Here is a 22,094-nt window from a genome sequence, read left to right as displayed (position 1 = left end):
TTGAATGTATAGGTCTGTTTCTCTATTCCAAGGTCACTAGTTGATGGGATGAAATCAAAGAGATCCCTGAATGTGACCCATAAATGTATCATTAGGTGTGAATCTTTCAGGCAAACAGTTACAAGGAAAAATCTGTTAAAATAGATCTCTCTATATTTTGAAATGCAATTACTTAGAACGGAAGGCTGGAAGTGCCCTTTTCTAACTTTATGACATTGGGTTTTGTTCTCTTCTAATTATTATCTTGTTCCATCTTTATTTGTGCCCTTCTCTTGTTTTACGGTCTTTTTTTTTTCCTGCTTTCTTTAACAGAGCTTGTAAGCCTAGCTGAAATTGCTTTTAGCTCAATTGTATTTGTTCAGGAATTCATTAAAAAGATGTTCCTTCTTTCTGGGTTTTTTTTGTGTTTTTTTTTTTTTTAACTATTGTTCAGTTTTCATGTATGTTTTGTAGAAAGTTTGAAGAGCTTTGTGTAGTATCAGCACTTATTGCTGCCTGGTTTGATTTATTCAGGATGGAACAAATGGTGTTTGGTCTTTCCTGCACTGGAGTGGGCAGACTGGATTCAGAAAGCGCAGAGCCTCAACACTGAGGCATAGACGACGTTTGCTACTGGAATAAGGCAACTGCAATGGAAAAAATACATTCTCCTAGTCCCAGGGTAAGTTTGATTCTGAATACTCGTGTGCTTGTTAAAGGTATGTTGCTATACCAGCCCTTCACAGATTGGATTCTTACACAGATTTTATGGTAATTTTAAATAAAATCCAATCTGACATGATGGTTACATAGAAGCAAGATTTGTGAGGAGATCACCATTTGTTCCTTAAAATTGAATTTATTCAGAAATGTACTATATATTTGTAAAGTCACCCACCAGAAAGTGGCACTTCCAGTGTTTCGGGAAATACTTTGTGTCTGCATGTTCATTCAGAAGAGGCACAGTCATGGTTAACAGACTAAACTTGACCCACTTTTTTTCATCTGTGTGCAAAGTGCATGTATTATTCATGCTTTCTTCTCTTTTTTTTTTAACGTTTTCCAAATAAATGATTCAGTGGACCTTTTTTCTGTAAAGGTCAGTGCCAGTAGTCATGTCTCGTGGATAATTCTACAATAAAAAGGCATGTAAATAATCTGGAAGAAATATTTTATATTTTCTGGGGCTTACAATCAATAATGTGTTCAAAATCATAAATTGTTGGGTGTCAACATTGTTAGAAGTATTCATTTTTAAAGGAAGTCTAGTACACTCATAAGAAGCCCATTTAGGATAAAAATTTACCTGATAGACCTGTATGAAGAAGTATTATCAAGATATAATGAATTGCACAGAAATAGCAACTTCTTAGGAAGAATCCTTTTGTAGATAAGATGTAGGTTTTGAATCTGTGGTCTATCTCCATGGCTCCCCAAAAAGAAAAGAGCATAACAGTTGGGACATTTAGAATTGATACTGTCCTTCAAAGACTGATTTTCAGTGTGTTTAATGTAACGGAGCTAGGGAATACATCATTTATATGAGGATATTTATTTCAAAAGTGTTTTTTTTAATGTTATCACAGAAATTTGGGTATCCTATAATTTCTTCTTGGGAGTGGGGTTGGGGTGTCTTTAAGATCTTGAATTATTTTTGGAATTTCTTTTGAGGTGTCAAGCAATTATTTAAGGACTAATTAATCCCAAGAAGTCACCTTGTACAAGAGGATTTCATAACAATTACAGAACATACATAGTTTTTAAGGAGTTTTAAGCGATTATTAATGCTAATAACAACGCCTTTACTTTCAAATTACAATGGTCAACCTTTGAAAAGTAAAATGACTGGGATTATTTAATTTCTTTTTTTTTCTGCAAAAAGTGCTGTTCTGAAGGTAATGTGGCAGAAAATAGACAAGTCCTAAAAGTAACAGTAGAGTTTGCTGCTGGAGCACATACTGAGGAAAAGCATATGTATGTAGTTTTGCTCGGTAAGGAGTTAGTTTTGGTTACTTCCGCTTGACTGAATGGTTGTTGTCTTTGTGTTTATGATAAATAGTAATGGTATTTTAGTGCTTCTGGTGTTCTTAATGCTTATCCTATGTGCCATTCTCCAAGCTAAACAAGGAGTTGCTCTGAGAGGGGTACCAGGGTGATAATACATATGTTTACAAAGTATGTTAGTGGAAATAGTGTTTTGGATCATAGATTAGAAACTCAGTTTTAACGGTTGTTGCATAGAGAGATTTGGGATTCTTGAACATTAGTCCTAAGAATACTCCAAATTGATTTTTTTGTTGTTGTTGTTGTTACAGTGTAAAGGATTTAGTTTGATGAGTGTCATGTATTTAAGGAGGAATCTTGAAACCTATTCAACGTATTTTCATAGACATGTTTGAAATTATTTTGTAAAATTTAAGATTTCAGAAAGTGAAGTTAGAGCTTTCCATGTTACAGAGGTGATTGTTCTAATTAAAACAGGACAGGTGTTTTAATTCAGAGTTGTAGTGTTCAAGTCAACAGATTAACTGAAATCAAAAATTGCCTGGGAATATTAAGTGCAACATTGAATTTGCATTTTTTATGCTCAGTTGTAGCTGTGATAACAAATGCTTTGTGCTAATGGTTTTTTTTCTTTAATAATTTTCTTTCTTTTCTGACATTTACAGAACAACTGAGGATACAAAGGACAATGCACAGTGTATATCCCAATGACATTTTGTGTGCTGTGACATGGTTTTTGCCATGGCATCTGAGACTGACAAGGCCCATGCTCTTCTCCAGACTTTCAGCACAGCTTCAGTTATTTCTAGTCTAGGTTTGGGAATATTCTGCTTTGTAGCAGACAGACTTCTGCAGTTTTCCTTTATTCAGCAAAATGACTGGCTCCGAGCCTTCTCTGATAATGCAGTGCATGGTATACTAGGAATGTGGTCCTGGGCAATAGTGATTGGGCTCAGGAAGAAAAGTGACTTCACTGAGGTCACTCTGGCTGGCTTCCTCGCCTCTGTCATTGATGTGGACCACTTCTTTCTTGCTGGCTCCCTGTCATTAAAGGTAAGTCAATAGATTAGTGATTATTTTCTTTCTTAATCATTGTTTATTTTATTATTCTTCTACCATGTCCTAAACAAAAAAAAGTTCCAATGATACTTTACTTAGATACATTTTTAATAGGTATATGGGAATTATATTTGTCTGCAACTGTTATGATATTAGAAGCCCTACAAATATTTTACATCCACTGTTAAGTTCTGCTCCTTACAAGGCTCTCAAAAAAGAGTTCTGAAAGCCCTTGTACATGATATCCTGTGTGTATCACATGGTTGCTTTGTTAAACAATTAAGTGCTGCCATGCATGCTTTGTGTATAAAGTGGATTATTTCATTTCTGTTTACAGTAAAGGGTAGAAGTATCTGGAAAGTAGGTAATCCAACTGCTGTTTGATTTTATTCACTCTTACTGAGTAGTACATTTGGTTTTAGCCAACCCTAAATATTTCTCCCACAAACAAGCTATATGAGGTGTCAGCTTTAAAACAGCAGTCTGAGTTGGCCCTTAAATATAGTTTGTTGTAAGAAAAAAAAAAAATAAAGCAAGTGTCAAACTTGTTAATAAAAGTAAAAAGGTGAATTGGCTCCTGTTAAGGAATATATGTGATTGTCATCCACTTGCAGAACTGCTTGTTAGGACAGAGTTTCTCAATAGGGTTAGTACTACCAGATGACGGCATTCTTTTTCAGTGGTTCTCCAGTGGTTTAGATGTGTCCTGTTCCTGCCTTCCCATTTCCACACATGTACATACATTCCTGTCTTCTTGGCTACACCAAACACATATACCCAGCTTTCGCTCTTTTGTGTAGTCTCTTTTGTATAGTCCCCAAAACATTTGTACTTTCTGTAAGCTCCAGCTGTGCCAGCCCTGGCCGCAGTTCTCTTAGTGCTGCCCTCCAGATCTCATACCTCAGGCAGACACTCCTTGCTCCCAGCTAGCTCCTGGTCCCCACAACTAGAGCCCTGACGCTCTCCTTGTTATCAAGAGTTTGTTCTGCTCAGCAACACAAGCCCTCACGGTTTGATTATGCTGGTGTTCTTAGCATATGTATACATACATGCTACTTACTCTCCCCTCCCCCAAAATGTACACATCCACCTACGGGTGGACCTGCACAGGAGAAGGGAAAGATACCAACCTTTATCCATTCAACCGAAGCATGACCTAAGTTATTTGACCATCTAACTGTCTTTCTCCTGCTCCAGTTTGCTCATAATGACAGAGGAAGTAGCTTCTAGGGAGCAGAGGAAGGAAGGAAGTGGAGGGAAAATTGCTGTTCTCTGTAATCCTTTAATTAAAGAACAATGCAAAATGGTTTACCAATTTTTTTTAAATACGTAGGAGACAGCTAAATGCAAGAAGCATTATTACTTATAGTTGAGATGTAAAAATCAGACTTCCGATGGGCAAGTAATTTTTGTTTATGTACATTATCACTATTTGTTGTGGAAAAAAAATACGTTTTCCTATTTGTGCATTTGGCCATTTTGCCCCTTGTATTTGTAGTTGACAAAGAGGGGATTTTCACAGAATCACAGGGTGGTTGCAGTTGGAAGGGTCTTCTGGAGGTCATCTTCTCAACCCTCCCGGCTGAAGCAGGCTCATCTGGACCCAGTTGCTCAGGACCATGTCCAGACAACTTTTGAGTATCTCCATGGATGTAGATGCCACAACCTCTCTGGGCAGCCTGCTCCCATGTGCAGTTACTGTCACAGTGGAAACATGTTTCCTTACATTCAGGAGGAACCTCCTGTGTTTCAGTCTGTGCCTGTTGTCTCTTGCCCTGTCACTAGGCACCAACAGAGCCTGGCTCTGTTCTCTTTACACCCTCCCTTCAGATATTGGTACACCTTGATGAGAACTCCCTTGAGCCTTCTCTTCTCCGGGCTGCACAGTCCATCCTTTCCTCATATGCAAGATGCTCCAGTCCCTTCATGATCTTGGTGGCTCTTCTCTGGACTCAACCTGCAGTGGCTCCATGTCTCTCTTGTAGTGGGGAGCCCAGAACTGGACTTGGTACTCCAGAGGTGGCCTTACCAATGCTGAGGAGAAAGAGAAGCATCACCCACCTCGACCTGCTGGCAATACTCCTAGTGCAGCCCAGGATACCACTGGCCACCTTTGCCACAAGGTCACATTGCTGGCTCGTATTCAGCTTGTTATTCAACAAGTTGAATTTCCTCAAAACTGCTTTACAACCTGTCAGCCTCCAGCATGTGCTGTTGTTCCTCCTTAGGTAGTCCCTGGTTCTCCCCTTTTCTGTACTTTTTGCATATGGAAATACTGTAAAATTATGAAACTATATAAAGGAAAGGAAAATTAGTTTGGTTGATTAATGAGATTTGTAATATTAACATTTTGGTATAGCATTTAAATTTATAATTATTCTCATGTATATTATTTTAAAATCAGTAAATGCAAGTAATGAATGGCTAGTTATTATTGTTAAAATTTTAATGCTGTTTTTTCTTGCATTTGAAATTATTGCCAGTATTTTCTTAATTATGACCACTAGATGACACTCTTCACCAATGTCTGTTTAGAAAGTTGTATTGTATCATAGAATTGGGAGGTCACCTGTCTCTTTACAGTCTTCAGTGAGGCAAGGTTAAATATCCTTACACTTTTCCATGATGGAGAACATTTGTGTAGCCTATCTGTAGTATCCCAAACAAAGCAAATTATTGCAGTTTCATGACTTAATTTTCTTCTGTGTTGTTTCAATTCCCAAGCAGGTAGCAATTGTTTTTCTACTATCCAGCCTAAAGTATTGTTGACAGTTAAATCTTGTTTCTTTTTCTTTAAGGCCTCTCTGCACAAGACAGCTAATTGCTGTGCTCTCCCCAAAAATGTTTTTCAAATCAGGAGTACAAGATATAGCAGGTAGAATAATAGCCCTTTAGTAGCCAACCTTACTTAGCTGAGTAAGGAGAAGGCAAGATGCCCAAAGGCTCTTTCGTAGTCATTTGCCTACAAATTCATCCCCCTTCCATACATTAACTGGGCTAATAAAGGATGTTTACCTGGAAACGATATCCTGTGTAGGTTTCTTCACCCTTACAGCAGTAACAGCATTACTCTTACAACTTGCAAAACTATTATGTCATATGTAGAAAACACTTCTGTCTTTTTAAAAAGAAAAAAACAATGTTACAGGTTTTATGTCTTCTTGCAATGCCATCAGAGTCTTTTCAGTTTGTGATATAATGTAATCCCCATAAACTTCTCTGCTGTGTTGTTGCCTGGCTAGCTAGACCTGATTTTAGTATGTGATTTTTGTTTCCTCAGCTTAATATGATGCACCTTTCAGTTTCATGTTGTAATTTCAGTCTGTTGCCTGTGTAATTTATTACTTTGTGGGATACTTTTTTACTATGTATTTGTTAGTTCCAGTCCCGTGTGTCCTCTTTAGATTGCAGGATTGAGAGTAACTGATTTAAGAGACTACAATGTTTACTGCTAATGCAACACAATACTAAGTAACTAATAAATTAAGAAGTCTAATAAACTAACCACACCACTATTACTAATTTGTAACAATAGTAATTTTCATATTGCTCTACACAATTATCTATAAAGCTCTTCATCATCACTTTTAAAACTGGTGACGAGTTACTTTTTTGAAGTAATCCTTCTATGCAGCACAAGGCAGTATTCTTCTTCCAGTTGCTACCTTCACTCTACTGCAGTCATCTATTCCTGTTCCTGCTTTTTAGCTCGCTGCTTGTATTATTTGGCTATTGGGCTGTTTTTCACGGTGTCATCATTATTTTTCTGGAATATTCAGGGTAAATAGTCACCTGTGGTATTTATATGTTTGCTCTGATAAATACTCATATAAATATTTATATGTTTGCTCTGTACCAAGTAGCATGTCATCTGCCCTTTTACCCACATTATTTTTGCAACAAGTATAAAGTCTGCAAAGACTTCGCTACTTCAGATTTGTAGCTCTTTGTATTCCATGTAGTTTTTACTGGGTATTATGTGCATGCTAGTGTAGAAGAATGCAAGAATCAGTGTTAAGAATCTGTCTCTTTGACTGCCTCTAAAGGTGGAAGTTACTGCAGCCTGCCATCATACTCAGCACAGCTGATAAACAAGAACAGCATGATGCGCTGCTCCCAATGTCCCACAGGGTTGTAGCCCAAACACTCATGTTGCAGAACAGGCATGCAGAAATTGCTAGCTTGCTACTTAAGACTCACCAGCTTCTAAAAGTGTAGAGGATGCAGTCAGTGGCAAACAAGATTGTCCTGGCAAACATACATAACACAGGTGGTTAATGTGCCACTGCTGACCAAGCTGAGCTGCACAGGAGTGTTTCTGGAACTGAAGAATAAGCTTTGCACACACACAGTTAATTTAACATTGAATTTATAGATCAGCCTCAAAACTAAGGACTTCAGGCTTGTGAAGCATCATGGAATATGAGCGAGGGGGGCCATGTTGTTACATAAATTCCATGGTGTCACTTTGAGCATTAAAGCAAAGAGTTTGCTTTGGTTCTCCTGCATACGATTGTTGCCTACTGTGTCCACCTGCTCATTGTAGTGTGTGAGAGGGGCTGAAGGAGCAGGAATTTCAAGAAGATCTTGCACCTGATTGAACATGTAGGCAAGGTAATTTGTGTTGTGAATAAATTCTGTTTGCATCAGCAGCCTGATCTCTACCATGGTAGGCTTTCCCCTAAATCTACCCAAACCATGATCATCTTTTTCCAGGGAACTTAAGGCCAAAAAGGCTTGTACTATTATTATTTTATTTTTTTTTTTATGATCTGGTGATTTCTGAAGGCGAACAAATTTGCCTGTTAGGAGAAAGAGCTTATATTGCCAAACAGAACTACATGGCTGTCTCTCTGGCTAGGCAACTCAAGGATGTAAATGTTCTTCTAGTTACAGAATATAAAAGAGAAAACCAACTATTCTTCTCTCAAAACTTGGGCAACAGCATTTCAGAAGCCTAATTACTGTACTGCAATTACAAAATAGGGTTTTCTCATGCTAAAACTGACCACTTGGGTTTGCTGTATGAACAACCCTGCCATCTAAAATTCTGTATGAAAAAAAAATTAACCATCACCTCCCCAAAACAAGGTGAAGATTGGAAATAATAAAGATAAATTGCATACGTAATTAACATTCAAATTCTCCTTACTCACTGTATTGCTCTTGGCACTTAAACTCCATAGGGCAGAGGGAAAAGACTCGTTTAGACTTTGCTACCGATTTTTTCAAAGTGCAGAAATAGCGAGCAGTCAACAGGATATCTGCCAACATGTGTCACCATCCAGGGTGGTTTTTCAAAATTAGGTCAGTATGGACTTCTTAGGCTCTTGCTGACGGTAACAAAAAACTGACTATCTTTGTAGGGTAGGTGATAAACAATTTCACCATCCAAGATTTTTCTATTTTAATCCATGAATGATCTGCTTGTATGAAACAGAAATGAAGCTGTAGAAAATACACAGTTTGCACCAGTTTAAGCTGTTGTATCCGTACTATTACAGTTAGAAGTTGTTAAGACAATTTGTGAGCTTTTTAATCCCATCACTGAATTGAGAGAGTCACAGACAAGCATGTGGTGAAAAGCTAATAGAGCAAAGCTTTCTGCAGGCCTTTTAACATTGGCTTTGGTTTAAAGGACAGGCTGTTATATTCCAGGGTGGTCTGTAAGTTTCCATCTGTCTATTTCTTGGCTAAGGCTACATTAAAGTTTCCTTACAGAGAAGACAGGGTTCCAAGCAGTTGTCTAAATTATGCATGAAAACTTGATGAAGCTGTTCCAGAGTCCCACTGTCAGGTACTGTAGCTCTTGAATCCTGCAACAGTTAACACAACTGAAGCGTTAATGGGTTACTGGCTGGCGTCTTGTAGCGGTGCTTTGTTTGCTTTCAGCAGTAGGTGCAGTGAGGAATGTGTTCAAATTAACAATCAGATGCACCTTCATGTGCAAAGAGTACATCTCTGGGGCCTGTTGCAGTCTTTCCAGTATCTGACTTGAGCCAATTAATATTACATCAGCACCTCTATAAATCTTTTAGTCGTGTGCTATCATTTCCCCTGTGCTTACAGAAGCAAGAATCTGTTTATTTGTTGTGGAGAAGTCCAAAACATTTTTTTTTAATTTTTTTTTTTACTGTCTTTGAATTTGTGGAGATAGTTCTAGCTGTTGCTAGTAATTACTTTCTGGAATACTTTCTTAAGTGTGTATATTAAATTGATAGTTATCACTGTCTAAAATGGTTAAACTTAGTAGCTAGATATTCACACTAATTAAAACCAAATATCAGGCTTTCAACTGAGTTAACATTAAACAAATTGTTGATATAAAAACCCCAGTCACAAATTATTCAGATGTTGGCCTTTGAACTTGTCTTTTGCCGGCCCATAAAGAATCCTATATCAAGGCAATCAAAATACATGTAACTTACATCATATTTCTGTTGTATTGGAAGTTACTGTTCTGTTTTAGATAGTCTTGAACTGAACTTCAAGAGTGCTAAGTGTAGTATAATACAGGATGTATTTTTGAAAGCAAATGCCATTAAAGCATATTAAATATTTCAAGTAAAGCACATTAAATATTTCAAGGGTATAGTGCAGTCATTTTCCTTTTTTAATTATCTTCAAATTAAATACATATAATCAGTGCAAGCAGACTATACAAGTTCCTATATACCACATGACTGTATGACAAATAGTATGCCTCATCCCTTTCCCTCCCTGTGTTGCTGTCAGTAATGCTTAGTAGGATGCATGATTCATATCATATAACAGAGAGCAGGGCAGCACACAGCTGTCATACATCTAAATAGTCATATTGTTGATTTTCATCAACTACAGTGGAAAGGAACAGTATGCTTTTCTTTGCACTTCCGCTTAGCCACTTGATAATACACCTGTAAACATCCATGAAACATTTCTTTTCTTGTCACGATTGTAGCCATTGCCAATTATATTTTTCTTTTCTGCAGGCTGCTCTGACTCTGCCACAGAGACCACTTCTTCATTGTTCTACGGTGATTCCTGTTGTGGCTCTGACATTAAAGTTTATTATGCACCTTTTCAGGCTTAAGGATTCATGGTGCTTTCTTCCCTGGATGTTGTTTATATCCTGGACTTCTCATCATGTCCGTGACGGGATTCGTCATGGCCTCTGGATCTGCCCGTTTGGAAAAACTCCTCCTTTGCCATATTGGCTGTATGTGGCAATTACAGCATCTTTACCTCATCTGTGTTCATTTATTATGTATTTAACAGGTACTAGAGAATTAATGAGTATAAAACATGGAATCCGCATCGATGTATAAGAATGATGGCTTTTAAAGTATGTTTTTATTAGCACTTGAAGTAAGCTGTCTGTTTATCAGTGAAGTGGTTTCCTTATGTTTCCTGCAACTTCCAAGATAGGCTTTTTAAGGCTGTGGAGCCAGTTAACGGCTCCTGTGTCAATTCCTTGGGGTCACAGAATCCCTATGTAATGAATGGTAATAATTTTATATCTAGACATTCCCCTTGTAAAATATGTGGTCTTCCATTATAGCTTATGCATAGCTAACTGATTTATAAAGTATTTAGTCTCTCTCTGTAGTAATTACGTTATATTTTACTGTCATGGTGCCGTTTATTTGATCACCATTAACTTTGAATTTGTATTCTGCCTTCAGATAATATATTTAATCTAGACAGGATTTGTATAGCACTTTAAAAATGTAAAGTACTATATAAAATCTAAGTATTAGTGAGAATTTAGTAGTGCACAGCACTTCTAAAATGCATCACTTAGCCTTTTAAATTAATTTATTTGTTTTCCTGCTGGGCTCTTATAGTCAACGGTTTTAAAAGAAATGCTATTTGTATTTCACAATATGCAACTGTGTATCTGCACCTCTTTGAACACTGCTATCATATAGTGTTTCTACTAAATTGTATTCCTCTGTGGTTGCTTGGTATTCAATTTGCAGATAATTACTAGCTACTATTTGTGGTAAGAAAGGAGAAGACAGTTTGGTTACAGTATTATGTGTGTTGGCCAAATTGTTTAACTTTAAGAATATACTAATTATGAATATTATTTAATTTGGAACTAAGGAATTTTAGGAACTATTTAAGGATTGTGTAATGGCAAACTTATTTATTACAGTAAAACATAAGCTTTAGGGAAGATTCAGGAATTGCTTAAAATGTGAGTTTGCTTAAAGACCTTACTCCTGTGTTCATAAACAGCATTTTCCATGAAAAAGTGCAAGATCATCTTTATTATTGTAAAATAAAATGCATTATTATTATAATTATACAGAAATAGAAATTTCCTCATAAATAAGTTCCTTAAGGGAAAATGTGACTATATTGCAGATTCATAAGGTAGTAATTTGCAATGTGGACTGTTCAAAGTAACAATTTTCATTTACAGAAATTTCTCAGAAAAAGTCGCAAAGTGAAAAGCATGGGGCCTTAACTATTCCAGTTTCTGATGAATAGTTGTCAAAAGGGATTATTTTTATGGAAGAGCATATATAGGGTAGCATGTGCTGAACTTCAAGTGATCAAGTGATACATTTGCATTAGTAAATTTATATTAGTATAAAGTGCAAAAAATTACAGCAAATATTAATGGGGATGGCTGGCTTAATGGGTACCGGAGACCTTCTGTGGCTGCAAAGTACTAAAGGCTCTCTGCCGCACCCTAAGCTAGTGCGCAAAGTGTTTCACACTTTTAAAATGTGCCTTCCCACAAAAAAAAAGTCTCTTTCCTGTTTGTTCTTTATGTTAGAAATGTATGCTTATGGAAACTTGCCTGACAGTAGAGTGGGCCTTTTTAGCCTATATTATAAAATTAATAAAAGGGTTTTTTCTTGGAAAGAAGATTGGAAAAGCAGAACATTCCTTAAAGGATTGTCCTCATACTGTGGATTTCTGTCTTTTACAGTATGTAAAAGTTTTCCAGAAACAGAAGTGTCTTGCTTTAGAGCCCTCAGAGCAGGAGCTGCCTTTTATCTAAAGGCATGATGATTTAGTAGAGGAGGAGCATTGCTAGTTCACTTACTTTTAACCTGTATTTTAAACCATTGGCTATGAAATGCCAATAATGAATATATTTTGTGCAAGAAGTGAACACTTAAATCCGTGTAGAAAATTTTCTGTGTTCTTGTTTCATGGTATAATATTTGTATAATTTTGTGCTTTATCCAGATTTGTTGCAAAGGGAAATGTATATAGGAACAAAGAGGAGAATTATACTCTCATTTTTAGATTGTAGCTGTAGCATTTTTGGTAACTATATGTCCACCAACTGTCCTTAAGATTGGTACTGTACTGTTCTAACTATGTTTAAGGGTCAGCTAGTGGGTACCTCTTCAGTAGTTTAAAAACACTTACTTTCATTCTCTGTATTTCTAACAATTTTTGTGGCTTTTTTTACAATCATCGCACCTGTATTTCAAAATATTATTTTTCTGGTCGTGTTATTATACCAGTTCTACCACAGCAATAGGTGAACACCGCTTAGAAATGCATTAAGGAAAGTAGCAAGCACTTGTGACACATGACCTCTTTCTCTCTCCCTCCAAACGGACATGGCAGTCTCACTCCTCCTCCTTTAGGCAACTTTAGCTCAGGCCATTGACAACTTTTCAAGGTAAACTGACACGTTGCATGTAATGCTGTAATTTGTGGGTAGCCAGATTAGGGAACAAAGGAGAAGTTAAATATTTGTTCCAGCCCGTGTCACCTAGGAGATACACCTGCCTATTACAAATGAATTGCCTAACAATTCTTTACCAGTATTTAATGTACATTTCAAGTATGTTGATATGTCCAACTATGCATTGATACCTGCCACGTGTAGCAAAACCATGGCAAAAATAAACCAAGACAGTAAAAACATAATGAGTTTGTGCTTTACTGCATGCATTACAATAAAGAGTAAATGTGAAGTACAAAAAGCATGTGAATTACACAAAAAATTGTTAACAAACTCAAAGATAATAATTTCATGCACAATATATGATACATATCACTAAAATACTAGTTATTTCAGTGTCTCGTTTATTATGCTGATCTAAACATTTTCCATGTATTCTCTAATTATACTTACAAAGTTGAAGAAAGCATGGGGGTTTTTTTACTTACTTTTTTTTGTTAGAACTGTGCTGCTTTTTTTCCTGCTTTAATGGGTTGCTGTCATATAAAGTTGGTACCAATAATTGCCAAGTTAAAAGAAAAATGTTAGAATGTTTCTTCTCTGCAGTCCACTAGAAATAAGATAAAATTTGTCCTAATTCCCTAGTGGCTGTAACGTAAAGAATGAACGTATTTCCAACAGTTGATATTCTAGTTTAAAATGTAATCTGTATTTTCACATGACTACTGGTACCACTTTTCTCTACAGTGAAGTATATTGTGTCATGTGCCTTTGATTGGTTATAAGTGACTTATTTATAATTGATGCCATGCTCCAAGGAAAATGCTGGTGAGTTTGAATTAAACTGAAATAATTTTAACCGCCAGGCCATTGGTATTAGCTTATTATCAGAAGAACATTTCCTTTGCTAATGGGAATAAAGTTCCAGCAAGAGAGTGAGCGAAGTGGTTAAAATTCAGTCTAAAGGAAATGTTAGTACATAGTGTATTTTGAACACATGTATTTTTATTCCATCAGCTACTGTCAGTATGAAGCTAAATGGTTAAATGCATCAGAAGAGCACATTTCTGTTTAAGTAATTGAGCCAATCTAAGTTCTATAAGTTATGCAGATTTATTCAGCAGAAGAAATTTTCTGTTGTGTTACACAGTGTGGGCTTTGATCAACTTGTAATTTTGGGTCCACAAGCTAGGTTTTGTTTCCCTGCTACAGGGAGGCCTTGCATTGAAACAAAGTAAGAGTTGTCAGGTTAAAGTACCTTTTGCATTCATTACGAAAAAACAGTACTAACACTTTTCCTCAAAATAATAAATTGGTGCCTTCAGTTATCTCTTACAATTCCCCAAATTTTACATCCTCTGCACTGAATTATAAATTTGAGTGCTATATTGTAGAACTGTTTTCTGTTACTTCAAACTCGGAGCTCAGTTGGGAGGGATTCCATGGGAAGCTTCCTTGGAGGCTAAAGGAGTTAGCAAGCACTGAGACTTTTTCAAGAACGCTGTCCTGGAAGCACAAAAACAATTCATCCCCTTTAAAGGCAAGGGAAGCAGGCAGAGCAAAAGACCACCTTGGCTTAACTGTGAGCTTCTGAGTCTGCTCAAAGCCCAAAAGGGAAGTGTACCAGAGATGGCAAAGCGGACAAACACCCATTGAGAACTATAGGGGCATTGCCAGGGTGTGCACAGATGCAGTTAGAAAAGTGAAAGCTCAGCTTGAACTGAAATTTGCCAAAGATATCAAAAACTACAAGACAGAGTTCTTCAGGTACATTAACAAGCAGAAATAGAAGGAAAATTGACAGCCCAAAAAACCAAATGCATCCTGGGCTGCATCAGAAGAAGTGTGGCCAGCAGGTCGAGGGAGGTCATTCTGCCCCTCTACTCTGGTCTTGTGAGGTCCCACCTGGAGTACTGCGTCCAGCTCTGGAGCCCCCAACATAAGAAGGACACGGACCTGTTGGAGCAAGTCCAGAGGAGGGTGGTGAAGATGATCAGAGGGCCGGAGCACCTCTGCTATGAGGGCAGGCTGAGAGAGTTGGGGTTGTTCAGCCTGGAGAAGAGAAGGCTCCAAGGAGGCCTTATTGTGACCTTTCAGTATCTAAAGGGTGCCTACAAGAAAGCTGAGGAGGGACGTTTTACAAGGACATATAGTGATAGGATAAGGGGAATGGCTTCAAACTAGAAGAGGGTAGATTTAGAATAGATACCAGGAAGAAATTCTTTACTATGAGGTGGTGAGACACTGAAACAGGTTGCCCAGGGAAATTGTAGATGCCCCATCCCTGGAAGAGTTCAAGGCCAGGCTGGATGGGGCTTTGAGCAGCCTGGTCCAGTGGAAAGTGTCCCTGCCCGTGGCAGGGGAGTTTGAACTTGATGATTTTCAAGGTTCCCTCCAACCTAAACCATTCTATCATAAAATATTGGCCTACTGTTAAACAGGAGAGGTGAATTGGTCACCGACAACGTCAAATAGGCAGAGGTTCTCAACACTTTCTTCACCTCAGTCTTTACCAGCACTGTTGGGCCCCAGGCCTTGGGACCAACAACCCAGGTTGATGTAAACACAGACCCACTGTCAGCGAAGGAAGAGTTGGTATGTGAACTATTACAGGAGCTTGACCCCTACAAATCTATGGGCCCTGACAATATCTACCCAAGCGTGTTAAGAGAGCTCACTGATGTCATTGTGAATCCGCTCTCTATAATCTTTGAGAAGCTGTGGAGATTGGGGGACATCCCAGAAGACTGGAAGAAGGCTAATGTCACCCTCGTCTACAAGAAGGGCTTAAAGGAGGATCCAGGAAACTAGAGGCCCACCAGTCTTACTTCAGTCATTGGGAAAGTTATGGAACAAATCCTCCTGGTGGCTATCACAACTCAAATGAAGCATGTGGTTGGGAAAGGCCAACACAGATTCACCAAGGGCAAATCGTGCTTGACAAACATGATTGCCTTCTACAACAAAGTAACCTGCTTGGTTGATGTGGGGCAAGGGGTGGACATTGTCTACCTGGATTTCTCCAAGGCTTTCGACACGGTTCCCCACAGACTCCTCCTAGAGAAACTGATGCATTGCTGTCTAGACAAGTGGTCTGCGCGGTGGGTGGGGAACTGGCTGACAGGTCACACCCAGAGGGTGGAGGTAAACAGCTCCTTTTCAACCTGTGGCAACCTGTCACAAGTGGGGTTCCCCAGGGATCGATATTGGGCCCAATGCTTTTTAGTATCTTCATAAGCGATCTGGATGATGGGATCAAGTGGCATAAGGAATGTACAAGGTTATAATGCTGCTAGTTTCGCTTTTACATTTCAATTTAAATTGCTGATCGTAAAAAAAAAACCCAAACAAACACAAACTTCTTTTCATATATTACTGCCAACAATTTAGAAGCAAATTTTGTGATGGGTGCTCTAAAAATATGAAGTGTTTCTAGGTCAAACGACTACTGTAAGACTCAAGTAATAAGGCTTTATCAATATATTTTCAACAGATTCATCGATGTCTTTTTGTTCATTTAACTGTATGTAAAGTATGTCCTACTGTGGAAGCATGGTTGGGGCTTGGGAAGTTTTGATACAGAATACTCCAGCTAGCAAAACCTTTTAGCACAAGTAATTTTTGATTCATTAGTCCCTGGAGAGATAAATCTTCCCTTCTTCTAGATATGTTTTATCCATGTGAAAGTTCAAATGATTTGCCAACATTTTTTGGATGAATGTTCTGTGTGCCTTGTACATCAAACATAAATAAGCAAAGCAAATGCACTTACAACTTCATACCACAAAAATGTATGCACCTGATTTATTTATAATTTTTTTTCCAAAGTAAAAAAAAAAATTAACATGCTCTTGCATCATGCGTCTTTACATGTCTATGTAAATGTTGACCAAGTGATATTTCTAGTAATTTTATATGGCTGCAGAGACACCAGCAGTGGTTTATGGACTCTCCTGGTGCTTGACTTACCTCAGGTTGGGTGAAAAGCCTGCTTCTGTTTCAATGTACCTGACCCAGATACCTAAATGGTTGGCTGACTAAATGGTAGGCATCGATCTCATAGCAAACCATCATAGAGTCTCTTTGTGTTCAGTGTGTAGCTGGGCAGTCTGTTCAGTGGTGCTTAAAATGTGATTTATCTCTTCCTAAGAAAGATGTCTGCTTCTGGTGTACTGAATTGCATTCTAATCGCCGCAGATTGTACTAACTAGATGTAACTAGATGATTGTAACTTTTAAAATGCAGAACAAACATTTATTGCAACATTAGATGATTTTTCTTTTTCAAAATCAAAATCTGTCCAAAGCCAGAAGTTTCTCTTTAAAGGATTTAATGATTGCAGTTAGTATGTTTATCCTGGTTGAAATTTTCAGTGCTAAGTCTTTGCTTCAGTTTACATTTCTTTGAAAAAAAAAAAAATTGCTCTAGCTCCAATGTATGGGGACTTGGACTAGGAACATGAAATTTGTTGAAAGATTGCACCTTTTTCTCCCTTGAAAGTTGACTTAGAAGAGGCTCTACTTGTGTATCCTACAGCGGAGCTTGTACTAGGTACTGTCAGTCCCTCCTAATGGCAATATATAAAAGCTGATCACCTGTTACTGTCATGGTAAATATTGACGTCAGAAACCTCTCCTATTGCTCCCCAGCACTACCACGAAGGTGTGGGATGTACTTACTGCTGCCATCTGCACACTCAGTGCAAAGAAGGAGTGCTGCAGCGTCAATTAAGGAAAACTATGGCTTAAGGAAGTGGTGTGGGGGGCTCCATGCTTGAGCAGTTTCCATGGGCGTTAAAACCTGCTTCTGAGAAAATACTGAGTTTCAAAAAAAATAGTTTTTTCCCAATTAATTTCTGTTACTGAAAGTCTTGTTGAATGATCAAATTTCTTGAAAACTAGTTTCAGATAAGAAAACCAGTTTGGCTGTGACTTGGTTTACAGGAAAATATATGCTTGCTGTCTGTTTCAAAGGGATGAATGTTGGCACATTCCTTTGATCCTCTGTTGCCTGGATTAGCTCTGCAAAAAAGGCAGTGTATTGTTAGTCATCAGGAGTGTGAGCATTTTCCCTCTTTATAGTGAACAGATACAAAAGTTTGGAAGCGTTGAGTACAACTTTTTTGCCTTTGGCACATGTTTACAAACATTCACCTATTATGGTTAAGAAAGGTATTCAATAAAAGACGGAAGATTCTTCAGACTGGGCATACACTGAGCATTTCATCAGAATCTGCCCAAACTGCTTACACAACAGGCTGTAGATGCATCTCCCCTGGAAGAAAGTAACTGATACCATAAAACAGGCTATTGAAAAATAAAGCACTGAAGACAGCTGGTTTGCTCCAGCTTTTTTTCTTTGTGCAGTTATTCCACCTCCCTAGCTTGCAGAAGGTCTGGCCTTTTAGTGAGTTTGTTCACATTGCCACATAGTGTGCACATACCCTAAGCTTACATGAAAGATGAAGGGTTTCAGGTGCACAGGGGAAGGCGAGTTGCATGATTATAGCCGAATGCTCTGTTCCTGAGTTGCTGATGGTATGCGATGCCAACCGCCGGCGGGGAGCATCTCTCAAAAGGAGTAGTATTGATTGAAGCTAAAGAACACCTTATTTCCCTGGTGCTGGTGATATTTCCTTTTGCCAGGATATGACTTCAGTTTCCCTGGCAGGAGTTACTTTATTGATGGAGATAAAAGCTTTAGTTTTCAGTTGAGATTCAGCTGATTTGGCACGCTGACATAATTACATCTACAGAGGTAACAAATGTTGATTTTCTCTGTGTAATGGAAACAGCTTCCGCTAAAATTTTCAAGTTTGTACTATATCAAGACTTGAAAAAACAATGCAGCAGAATACTTTGTGTTGAAGATGAGGTTTGAAAATGTTGTGTTTACAAAGAGTATGTGCTATTTCTGCTTACCTTCTATCAAAGCAACCCATACATGCAGGCCTTTAGGAATAATTGAGCAGTCTACTACACGGAGAAGGAAAGCACCGGCAGAGGTACATACAGGAGAAAATGGTTTACCAACCTTCTGGAGGAGGTAACTGCTAGGCTTTCAAAATCAAAACAGTTGAAGAGAGGTGTTCTGCGGCATGCATAAAATACATTTTAATGCTATCGAATGTTCTATCCCTTCATAATTTATCAATGTAAAACTTCTTAGCTGACACTTGTTTTCTTCCTTCTAGTATTCCTATCTCTATGACTCTGCTGGTGGTAGCATTTCACATTTATCTCCAACATGCTTTATAAGCATTACCCAATCACAAATTAGTTTACAGGGGAAAAAAAAAAAAAAAGATTTATTGTCTGATGTGCACAAGTGGGGAAGCTGGGCCAGGTAAGTGTGTTCAAAGGTAACTTCTTCAAAGCTGGAGAAGTGGAGCTGACTGGGGAACGTTAAGATGAAATGTAGTTTTTCAAGAAAAAGACTGCTCTGGAGAGAAGCTCATTTCAACCTTTATAATTACTAGCTCAGAGTTCCATGGTTAATTGATATATATCAGTCACTTCCTGCTAGCTGACCTAAAGTGATGAAATAGTTTGGGTTTTAAAACTACAAAAAGAGAGCAGGTTATTGCAAACAACTTTCCAGTGCCAGGAAATAGGCTTTGGAATAGTGATGAGGAACTAAGATAGCAAATTCATTTGCCAAAGCAAATCACCTCGCTGCCCCAAGTTAGTCAGTAAATACAAATGTGCAGGACTCTTTCCATCCAAGTATTTGATGGACTGGAAACCATTGGATAATTTGGAAAAAAAAGGCAGTGAAAGAGATTACAGGGAGAGAGCATGCATAAAGTCCTCTGCAGGGCACAGAACAGCGGGGACTGTCCTGGGAAGGACAGTCAGCACTTAACTGCAAAAATTTGTCTCTTGTTTCTGTTTGGTTTTTATTGCAACCCGAAGACTGGATGCCTGAAGGAGTGGACAAGTCAGGGTGGCCCATCTTTAACTAGCAACTTACAGTCAGTGGTACCTGAATGTAGGTAAGACAAAACAAAAGGGATTATTTGTTTAGACAACTTCAAGTGGTTAACATAACCCAAAAGAGATTTGAGTGCAAATTCCTTCCTGTGTATTTTTCTGGATCAGTTTTACTCCGTTACATCTGTGCCACCTCGATCCTGAACCAATCGATGAACCAAGCTTGGTTCACTGTGCAAGTTTCATAGTGTAGCCTTTATTGCAAATGAGGAATATTTGGTGATCACATTACTTTACGTGGAATTCAGAAGAAAAGCAGGCCAAATCATGCAACCAAAGTCCTTCCTGATATTAGTGGGCGAAAACTGCAGAAGCAGGCATATTATTAACAATGTTCTTATTAATAATGTATTTGTTCTGGGTAGTGCAGGACGGTTTCAGTCACTCATTATGTGAGCTGTTGTGTAACAGTAGGACAGTCCCTGCCCAAGCAGACTTACAATATAAATAATCTGTTTGATATCATGTAGATAACATTTAACTGTAAAAATATGAAAATAGAGGAAGTGATTCCAATCTTGTTTAGCTTCAAGTAACAGACTTTAGAAATGCAAATTAGAACTAATAAATGCAAATTAGTACGTCTTTCTTCAAAGTATTGGTATTTCCCATACCCCTTGGATTTGTGAAACTCATGCATCTGGCATTACAAAAAGACAGATACTTAGAATAGCCACACGCAGTTTATTTTTTTTAAATTCTCTTTAAAAATTTCTTAAGTAGATTTTCCACAGACAGTGACATCATAGAGGAGGATGGGGAGGATCTATATTCAACTCGTGCATCATTTCACTGTTCAGAAATTTACTATGTATGTCTCCCATTGTTTTTCAAGAGTAGGGCATATCAGATTTTCAGAAGAAATTAACCCAGCTGCAGCCCTGCCTACCGTGTTTCATCATGACACGATGGTGTTGTATACTGAAGTTCTTTTGTGCCCTTCTGGGAAAAAGGAACTAAAAAAATCAAAGAGGCATGGGAAAGACCTGTTTTTTTTTGCTCCTTATATGGTGAGTTTCCCCACTTCTGCCAAGCTACCTGGCAGCTCCTGAAACAGGATGGACATTGATGGGAAATCTATGCAAGGACCTGGGGTGAAAACACACCACTCTTGTTTCCCGGCCAGTGGATCATGAGTCCCGTTCAGAAAGGAAAGATCCCTCCTTAGAGCCACCCTCTTATCTCCTAGCCCAGGCTATGAGAAGCATAAAAGAAGTCTTGAAGCTCTTTTTCCTCTTCCCCAGCTTCCATACCTACACAGGACATAAAGAAAGTGTGACTTCAACTCTGTGAACGAAAAACCGAGTATGCTATGTGACACTAAAGAGTACCTCATAGCCCCAGGGCTGCAAGGGGACTACTGGTTACCTGGCAGGTGTGAGATCGTGTGAAGTTGTGTAAAAGTCTCAGTGCTAGGTAAATAATGAGAATGTAACACGTGGACGTGGTGGTTTATAAGACAAAACTTAATTTCCTGGTGTAAACATGGGCTGCAGGAGATCATAGTTCAGGGTTAATAATGACTTCACAAGCCACTGTAACAGTCAATGAATTTGGGTCAGGAAAAAGGGAGAATTGCATTTGTTCCCTGTAAATTGGGGTAAGGCTGTTGATCTCATGCACTGATGTAATGTGCTGCATGTACTCCACACAGCCTTGTGTTAGTATAACCTCGTGCAGCGGTTATGTTTGCGCTTGTCCCTGCGTAAGTCTCTTGTGACTGTAAACATGTTTTCAGCTGAAGTGTAAGACCAGAACATTTGTGTATTTATTTATGTTGGTAGAAAAGAGCGCCAACCTTTTTTTTAAAACTTGATTTAACAAGTTTCCATTGAACATTTGTCACTTTTTTGTTATCTTCCTGTACATACAATGTTAGTTTTTAAAAGATAGGGAGATCAGAATAGATGCTTAGAATACAAGTTGTCCTTAAAGCCACCTTCAAGCTCTTTAGAACTCCGGAGAAGCAGGTTAGAAACAAAGCATCCTGCTGGACCAGACCAGCAGACTGCATAGTCAGATATTGACTCTGTAAGGCATGAGCTTTCACTGATTTCACTGATCATCCTCTCCCCCTCTTGTGGTTTGGCCTCCAAAACGCTGCCCTGTAAGGAACGATCCCTTTTGCTGTGCAATAGTGGTAAGGGCTCTCTCTGGGCTGTTACCACTGGTAACTACTAACGCCCTAAGAGCTAAAATCCAGTAAAGGCACCTCCAAGTAAAATGTCTGGCTCTTAGGTTGTGTGTGTGTGGAGTTATCTGCTTCAGATGGAATCCACCAATCTGCATAGTCAGATTTTGACTCTGTAGGGCATGAGCTTTCACTGGTTATGTGTTTGTAAGTACACCTTCTGTCCCTCCCCCATTTTGCTTTTTGCATTTTGGAATCAAAATAACAGACTCACTTCCTCATTCCAAAT

The 22,094-nt window shown here is 38.3% G+C and overlaps 1 protein-coding gene across 1 annotated transcript; it reads left to right on the top strand.

Annotated features, from left to right (window-relative positions):
* Nucleotides 1-513: 513 nt before the first annotated feature.
* LOC104294568 (chromosome unknown open reading frame, human C5orf28) lies at nt 514-10,775 on the top strand. The gene is made up of 3 exons (XM_009894184.1): nt 514-698; nt 2,649-3,036; nt 10,014-10,775. The coding sequence occupies exons 2-3, from the start codon at nt 2,713-2,715 to the stop codon at nt 10,347-10,349; spliced, it is 660 nt and encodes a 219-aa protein (XP_009892486.1). The 5' UTR covers nt 514-698; nt 2,649-2,712; the 3' UTR covers nt 10,350-10,775.
* The last annotated feature ends 11,319 nt before the right edge of the window (nt 10,776-22,094 follow it).

This window comes from Charadrius vociferus, unplaced genomic scaffold (assembly GCF_000708025.1).
Source record: "Charadrius vociferus isolate BGI_N301 unplaced genomic scaffold, ASM70802v2 scaffold70, whole genome shotgun sequence".
In the NCBI taxonomy this organism is placed as follows: Eukaryota; Metazoa; Chordata; class Aves; order Charadriiformes; family Charadriidae; genus Charadrius; species Charadrius vociferus.
The sequence above is the reverse complement of the archived record's forward strand: the minus strand, read 5'-3'. Positions and strand labels throughout refer to the sequence as shown.

Excerpts from the sequence above, each read along its gene's own strand:
- LOC104294568 (XM_009894184.1), top strand. The coding sequence starts at position 2,713 with ATGGTTTTTGCCATGGCATCTGAGACTGACAAGGCCCATGCTCTTCTC. Across the intron at positions 3,037-10,013 it reads CTGGCTCCCTGTCATTAAAG|GCTGCTCTGACTCTGCCACA; the intron begins GTAAGTCAATAG and ends TCTTTTCTGCAG.